This window comes from Eurypyga helias, unplaced genomic scaffold, assembly GCF_000690775.1.
Source record: "Eurypyga helias isolate BGI_N326 unplaced genomic scaffold, ASM69077v1 Scaffold48826, whole genome shotgun sequence".
In the NCBI taxonomy this organism is placed as follows: domain Eukaryota; kingdom Metazoa; phylum Chordata; class Aves; order Eurypygiformes; family Eurypygidae; genus Eurypyga; species Eurypyga helias.
Genome location: NW_010256863.1, coordinates 1 through 7,803, shown reverse-complemented (window position 1 = coordinate 7,803; position 7,803 = coordinate 1). Strand labels below are relative to the sequence as shown.

Sequence of the window (7,803 nt, the reverse complement as noted above, 5' to 3'; positions counted from 1 at the left end):
CCAGCATCTCCCGCTCGGCCGCGTCTCCCGCCCGGCGGCCCGTCCGCCCCTTCCTCCCGCACCCCCACGGCCTGGCGGCTGTTCCCCTAAACGAACAGCCGACTCGTGCGCCACGGAGGTGCCACGCGTCTAAACGCTGCCCGGCGCCCAACTCACTACATCGGCGCTTGCAGCCGTGGATGTGTCTGGACCTTCCCACCACCCTTGAGGGCACGCTCAAGGTGTGCAAAGCTCCCGCGCCAGGGAAGGCTTTAAGTCAGGTGGTGGATCTGGGATCCCCGCCGTGGGAGAACCGTATTTATTTTAAAGCGTGATCAACATTACCAGCAGCTGGCAGAGTGAGGAGGAGCGCTACTGGGAGCGAAGCGGGTGTCCAGGGGTCCCGCTGCTGCTGAAAACACAATCCTCTCACGGCCCAGGGAGGTTGCATTTCACTGGGACAACAGTTCTCACATCAAAATGAACGTGGCACAAGAAAGGGACGTCAAGCCTTTACACGGTAAAGGTTGCCGTGACAGGCCAAGGCCGTACCGCTCAAGGCAGCGAAGCCCACCTTGAATGACACTGTCAGATGCCAGTTTTGGGATACCTCTGCCAGAACCGTGTGGTATCTGGCTCTTCTCACACTGATCAGAGCCTGGGTGCCAGCAAGCACGTGAGTCTGTTCAGGAGCCAGAGGGGAGGCTGCGAGCCAGGCAGGATCAGCCAGGCAGGATCAGCCAGGCAGGATCGGGTGAGCCAGGCCACCAGGTGGAACATCAGGGAAGGACAAGGGTGACAAAGACCTGAACTCTCACATAAGTTTCATGCAGCAATCCAGTGATGGCCCTGATTTGTTTGGAGGAATACAAAGCTGAAGTTAAGGAATCGCAAACTCCCTCCATCACTTGGTATAAGACAGCCTGGCCTTCAGCGAAGTCAAGAAGACTGACACAAGTGTTTTCCGATTACAGTACTGATTTGGTAGTAATAAAGACTTTGGTCCTAATTTCTGCTCCAATCAGAATCTAATTGCATCTTTGTTTATTTTTATTTTCTTATGTGCCAGCTGGGAGTTGTCAGTCCGCCAGTCTGGGTCTCACACTACCAACAGGAAATACGTATGCCTCACCTCACGCACACGGGCATTCATGCATCTGAAGTTAATGTATGCATCTTTAATTATATGATTTGGAACTTAATGGTAGTTACCATGAAGTATTCCCTAGAAAACAAAGATGATAAAGGTATTACGTGATTCTATGCGTATTTTTTGAAGGCATTGGTTCAAAGTACAGCCTCAAATGTAACAAAATAATGTAAAAACTGATAATAATCAGTTGATTTTTATGTAGGATGTTTAAATAATGCATTTCTAGAAGCTCTCTGTAGCAAACTTACTGCTCCTATTCTAATTTCTTACACTAATTTTAATTAGAAAGTAAACACCCCTATATTCATGGTAACATTTTTCCTTAGGTTCCAATTAATTATTTACTAATATTTATATTTCAAATACATTCTGTGTGTATACACACATGCATAGGTAGAGTGCATGATGGGATAATGTGGCACAGAAGCTGCAGGTTTTGTGTTGTTACATGTATTTTGGATTGTAAAACTTAGCCTAAAATAAAGGTTAAAAGTCATCATTACCCACCGTTATAAACATGTGCACATATATCAGTAGATTAGAAAGGCAAAAGTTTTACTTTGCTTTCACACATCAAACATTTTAAGATGCTGTTAAATAAATAGACAAAACCAGTAAGATGCCATTCATACCATTTAACGTTTAGAAAATCGATAAACTGGAGAGTCAATTAAAAACGTAAAGGAGAAACTGATCTGAAGCCAAATGGAGACCAAAATATCAGCCAAACAATATTGTAATGATTCTTTTCACTTTGCACTCAAGAACTGGAACATCCTTTTCAAAACCAATTCATGTAACTTGTCACTTCACTTCCACTGCTTTTTCTTTACTTTTTTGGAACAAAGGACATTCCTAAACATTTTTTGTGTTTATTAATAAGGGCCAGAAGGCTATGAGAACACGAAGGAGATACACTTTCACTCCCTCTGCCATGCCGTATATAAGTGACTACCAAATATGCAGATTAGTAGTGGGGTCATCTACCCCTTTCTTCCATTCACTTAAACAAATAGGATTTTCTTGTTCTCTCAAGATAGCTCTTTGACACCATACAGATGTTTAAACTATTGTTTAAATGAAAACGAACTAGAAATAGCTGACTTTTTTAATGCATACCTTTCGAGAGTGGTCTATCAGCATCTTCTCAGTGGAGAAAGTTAAAAACTGCAGCTACTTGTGGCCCAGTCAAATTTACTTTTTAAGTGGGCTGCTGCAGTAACAACATCTCATATGAAGGCAATGAAGTCTTTTACGCAGCAAGTAAGAAAACTGTTTATCAGTCATGAGGAAACAAGTTGTGGTGTCGTTCATGATCTGAAAAGCAGTTGCATTTTCTGGGTGGTGCTCCAAGAAGCTCCTTTGCAGACACATGTCTACACCTGTTGCAAAGGGCTGACAAAGAGCAACATTCAGGACAGATTCTTTTTTTCATTCTCTGAAATGATTTCCATTAAGGATTCATAATCAGCATATTCTTTCAGAGTCTGTATCATTTCATCTAGCATTTCTTCCCCTAGCATGAAACACTCAATATGATGCACCGATCTGCTTATCCTGTGGTCAGTAATCCGGTCCTGTGGAAAGTTGTATGTTCTGATCTTCTCCGATCTTCCTTTAGTCCCAACCTATCAAACAAAAAGAATCAGTTTAACACTGTTGTCTTTTTATAAAAAGGATGAAATATTGACTAAGCATCTAAAGCTAAAGCTTTCTCTTCCTCCCATAATAATCCAAAGTTTGTTCAGACCTGTTCAGTAGTTGCAGTAATTGTTCTCAAACACATAAAAGAACAATTTTACTGTACCTTTTTCTAGTACTATTCTGGTTCTTCATGCCGTAATCCTTTTTTTTTTTTTTTTTCCACTAGATGTCTAGAATTTACATACTTCTGAAATTTTAAGTCTGGCTAATATACAACCTTTATTGCTGAAGCAGAACGTTATTTTTTTTGCCTCGTGTAAGTCCTTCCTGAGCTCCCAATCCTCTGTATTCTCATTTACTGCTTGCAGTTCAACACAGGAGTTACCCCCCCAGAACATGTGCTCGGACGGAACTGTATCTTTGCTAAGTGAAACTTACTTGAATCTTTCGAACGCTGTTTCTCTTTTTGGTTTCTTCTTCCAGTTTGGCATTGTATAGTTTAGCACATAGCATTTGCATAGCCTTCTCTTTGTTTCTAATCTGAGATCTTTCTTGCTGACACTCCGACACAATCCCTGCCAAAAATATCATGACATTGAAGTCTTAACAGTAACACACACTAAAAAGGGTTTGCCATTTCCACAAGATTTTTATGAAGTTATGATAAACTGTTATTTTCTTCAATACATATTTTAGTCTGGGTATGTAAAAGTCCAGCCTTATTAATGTCTAATGATACATTTTGGGAGACAAGTGCAGGCTGCTGAGTTGTACAGGTGCTTTAAGCCATAAGACAAAAAATTTAATTTGATATGTTGGACAACAGGTCGATAATGAAATAAAAGATGTGATGTGATCTGCCTTACAGAAGACACCTTTAATAGGTGTTTTGGCCACAGTTCCAGGAAATTCATGATTTATGAGTGATAAAATACACGAGATAGTGAGTGTATAGAACATGATCAAATTATACAAAAGTGGGCATGATTTTCTTTAAAAAAGGTGTGGTTTCTCCTCCCAAAACACCCAATTCAAATGAGAACGAGAAGTGAACAGCCTTAGAAAGGAGTAGGGAGAAGAAATACAGGAAGAAGACAGCACAAACTAATTTGTTATTTGGATTTATTTTAAACAACTCCAGTAAGATTACAGTATCCTTTTGTAAGATTTCATACTATTACTTTATGAAAGATTGGTTTACACACTGCATTTTGGATCACAATGAATGTTTATAGAAAGATTGAGAGGAATGAATAAGAATCACAGAATGGTTTGGGGTTGGAAGGGACCTTAAAGACCATCTAATTCCAATCCCCCTGCCATGGGCAGGGACAACTTCCACTAGACCAGGTTGCTCAAAGCCACATCCAGCCTGGCCTTGAAGACCTCCAGGGATGGGGCATCCACAGCTCCTCTGGGCAACCTGTTCCAGTGCCTCACCCCCCTCTCCATGAAGAACTTCTTCCTGATATCTACTCTAAACCTCCCCAATTTCAATGTAACCCCATTGCCCCTTGTCCTGTCACTACAGGCCCTTGTAAAAAGTCCCCCCCCAGCTTCCTCATAGGCCCATTCAGGTACTGGAAGGTGCTATAAGGTCTCCCTGGAGCCTTCTCTTCTTCAGGCTGAACAAGCCCAACTCTCTCAGCCTGAATGAAGAAGGGAAAGGTGGAATAGAAGAAGTCAGGAGATAATGTGAGGTATGAAAGCCCATGTAAACCATCCCTAGTGCAGAACCACAACTAAAATTGCAATACATTTTAAGATTTCTAAAAAAACACTAAAAACTGCCTTCAGCAAAAACTAAGATCATTTGCTGGTTTAGTCTGTGGGCTTTTTTTTCCAAATATTCAGGCAATACAAAACTTTTTTAATCTGGGGTACCATTTTGTCACCGTATCTTGAACAGAATTCTATCCTCTCCACTGTTTAACTTCTGCTTTACTGAGGTGATGCAATAAGTGCAGAATGGATCAATGTCTTCGATAAATATGAAGAAAAGGGTGGCAAAAGTCTGGATACGTGAAGATAAAGAGCACTTGGGATTACCCTGAGGCTGTAAAGACTGACTAATGCTTGTGATAGAGAAGAGGAGAAGTTAGCAAGCAATGAAAGTCAAGGCAGCTGTTGTGGATTGCTCAAAGGAAAGTAAAAAGCTTAGGAATGGCACGATAGCTAAAATCAGGTAGCATTTGAGGGTGTATCTTATCCCTCCTACACTTCCTAACCTGAGCACTGGGGATGGGTCTCCTAATTATGTCTGTAATCTATGGGAAAGGAGCCATCAGACATATGGAGGCTGGTATCATGAGTAGACTCTGCAATTAAAAGCAACATTTTAAGATGGAAATAGAGCAATCTCTCTTTTGGAGACTAGTCAAGAAAAGGCAAAGCATTGGATTCTAACCTACCCTGCTTTTCAGTTTCTTTTCCATTATTCAAAAACATAAATAGAACTTTTTTCCCACAGAAATTGATCTGGAAGCTTTTAGAGTGTCATGCTTAATCACCAAGTGGATAGTTTACCTCCTGAAGCCAGTAGTCTTCACTACTACAGACTGGAGTGGGCATAAGCTGGTGCATTTAGAGTACCATAAACACACACGAAAACGATTTGAAAACTCCAATCTACTCTTGCCCAGGTTTGACAATAAAACCATTGTTTCAAAAGACGTTCTGACAGCAGGTTTGTAACACAGATCTTGTACTAAAGAAAAAAATGAAGCACCTGTTGGAATATGAACTATCCGTACAGCGCTGTCTGTGGTATTGACATGCTGGCCTCCAGCTCCACTAGCCCGCTTCGTTTCTATGCGCAGGTCTTTTGGATTAATCTGCAGTCTCATCTGCCATGGGAGACAGAACACCACCCCCCCAAAAAAAGAACACATTTATGTTGTTTCTTTCTAAACACATCAAATACGCACAGTTGGTTGATTTTATAAGGCACACTCAGGCAAGATCAAACTTTCCAAAGTTTATGAGTGATAGCTCACATCCACTTGCAAATATATTAACAAATCCTTGTAGCCTGATTGGAATGAGACATGATGGAAGCCAGGAAATAATACAAATAATAGCTTAAGGCATAACCACCCCTTAGTACTAATCTTCTCCCTCTTCTGAAAGTTCTGCACTCTGTTCCAGCAGGGTTAACCAGTACTTGAACTTGACTGGATGGAATGGGGTGATTTTCTCTGGGAGGAAGGAGCGAGGCAACTTTGGGAGAGAATAGGAAGGAGTAACATCTTTGACAATTTGCTAAGTCAGCATGAAATAAAGATCAAACAAAGCTTTAATTCCTAGCCAGTTGTTTTTAACCAAGCAAATATGGAGAGAATTAATTACTACCCATACACTTTGGAAGGGGAAAGTGAAGATGCTACAAATATGAGGAAGAGGAGGTGCTAAAAGAAATCTCTGTGAGCTCTGTAAACTAATTCAGTCTTTTTTTACTTTGTAAAAAATGTAAAGTTTTCCATAGAACAAGCAAGAGACAGCCTCAGTGAATTTTCAGCTTATAGTGAAGTAAACTGCCAGGGACTTTCTCAGGATTAGGATTATGAGAAAATACAGAAATTCTTTATTTCACCCCCCTAGACAAAATCAATATAACCCAAACAAATATGACTTAGTTTAAAATGAAGATTTAAAGAAAAAATCATTAAGAGAGAATAAGAAGAGAGACAGAAAACACATGGGCATCAGTAATATACGGCATGTAGAAACACTGCTCCCAGTAAAGTCTGTTATACTAAAAGATAAAATATTACCTCGGTGGGTTGGGGTAATATTGCAACAGTCATTGTGCTGGTGTGAATGCGTCCTTGTTTTTCTGTCTTTGGCACTCGCTGAACTCGATGCACCCCTCCTTCAAATTTCATGTACTTGTAAGCCTCAAGACCTGCTATACTGGCAACTGCATGCCTTAGGCCACCTTAAACACAAGAAAAATGATTGCAGAGCTGTAAGAAAAACTGTTGGTACTTTGCTGCTGTATTTCAAACAGCATATTTAGACACTGCCATTTGTTTCTTAAAATTATTAATCTACCATTTAAATAGTCAGGCATAGTTATATCGAAAATGTAAGAAAACTCTTAAAAACAAAGCCAGACATTATACTCACACCACTACCTCAAGCAAAAGACTGTCAAATTCTTTTTTTCATAGAGTTCAATTTAATTTTTTATACACATAAGAAGACTTTCTACAAACCATGTACATACATATATACATACAATCATAAACTATAGTAGAACTCTCACACCAGTAATAAGTTTACATAAAGATCAAATTTAGCAAGCCACCTTCAGAAACTATATAAATTTCGTTTTTATTGTCAGTTCAGAAACTTATATTCAGTGGGAAGAAACCTGACTCTAACTTAAGGATGAGCATTATTCATGCTCTTCCTATCCAGTCTCCTCTACGCAACCTACCCAAGTCTCGTTTTTGCTCTTTCATTTCATTTCAATCTTTTGCTTCCATGGGGCGAGCCCAACTCCAACTCCTGGCCCTCTTACTAATACGTCCAGGAGAACACTTGACAGTAGGGTACTAAAAACTGGCACTGAACAGCTTCGAACTTGGAATTAAAGCCCAATACAATGATAGTTTCATGACAGAAAGTTTGTTGCAATACTAGTTTATAGCATCCTTGCTCTTCTGTGTTTGCTAGTGTGCAAACCCTTCAGCTGTGCCAGTGTAACTGTTTCAAGGATCAGAGAAGTGATGGCACTATAAATGAATGTAATTTTTCACCCATTTTGGTTTTTAATCCAGCTCAGTTCCCAGATCCCATTCTCAGCACAGTGGATGGTGTGCCAAGGGAATGATTAAAGAGGAGATAGGCGGCCTTGAAAGAGTATTGTTGGTGAAGTCTTGCAACCATGAAACCACACCAAGGAAAAGAGGCACATATGTCTCAGGAATACTGTTTTAGGCTATCTCTAGACTAAGGAAATCAACCATAGAGACAAGATATTAGCTTTTTAAAAAGGAAAGCTCAGGAGCGATGCATCCCAA

General features: G+C 40.2%; 1 protein-coding gene across 1 annotated transcript; it reads right to left on the bottom strand.

Annotated features, from left to right (window-relative positions):
• Positions 1-2,382: 2,382 nt before the first annotated feature.
• MTRF1L (mitochondrial translational release factor 1-like) lies at positions 2,383-6,713 on the bottom strand (the record flags this gene model as incomplete). Its single annotated transcript, XM_010153797.1, has 4 exons — positions 2,383-2,760; positions 3,215-3,351; positions 5,505-5,622; positions 6,550-6,713. Coding segments are annotated over 4 exons (635 nt in total), but the record flags the coding sequence as incomplete, so codon positions are not given.
• Positions 6,714-7,803: the final 1,090 nt, after the last annotated feature.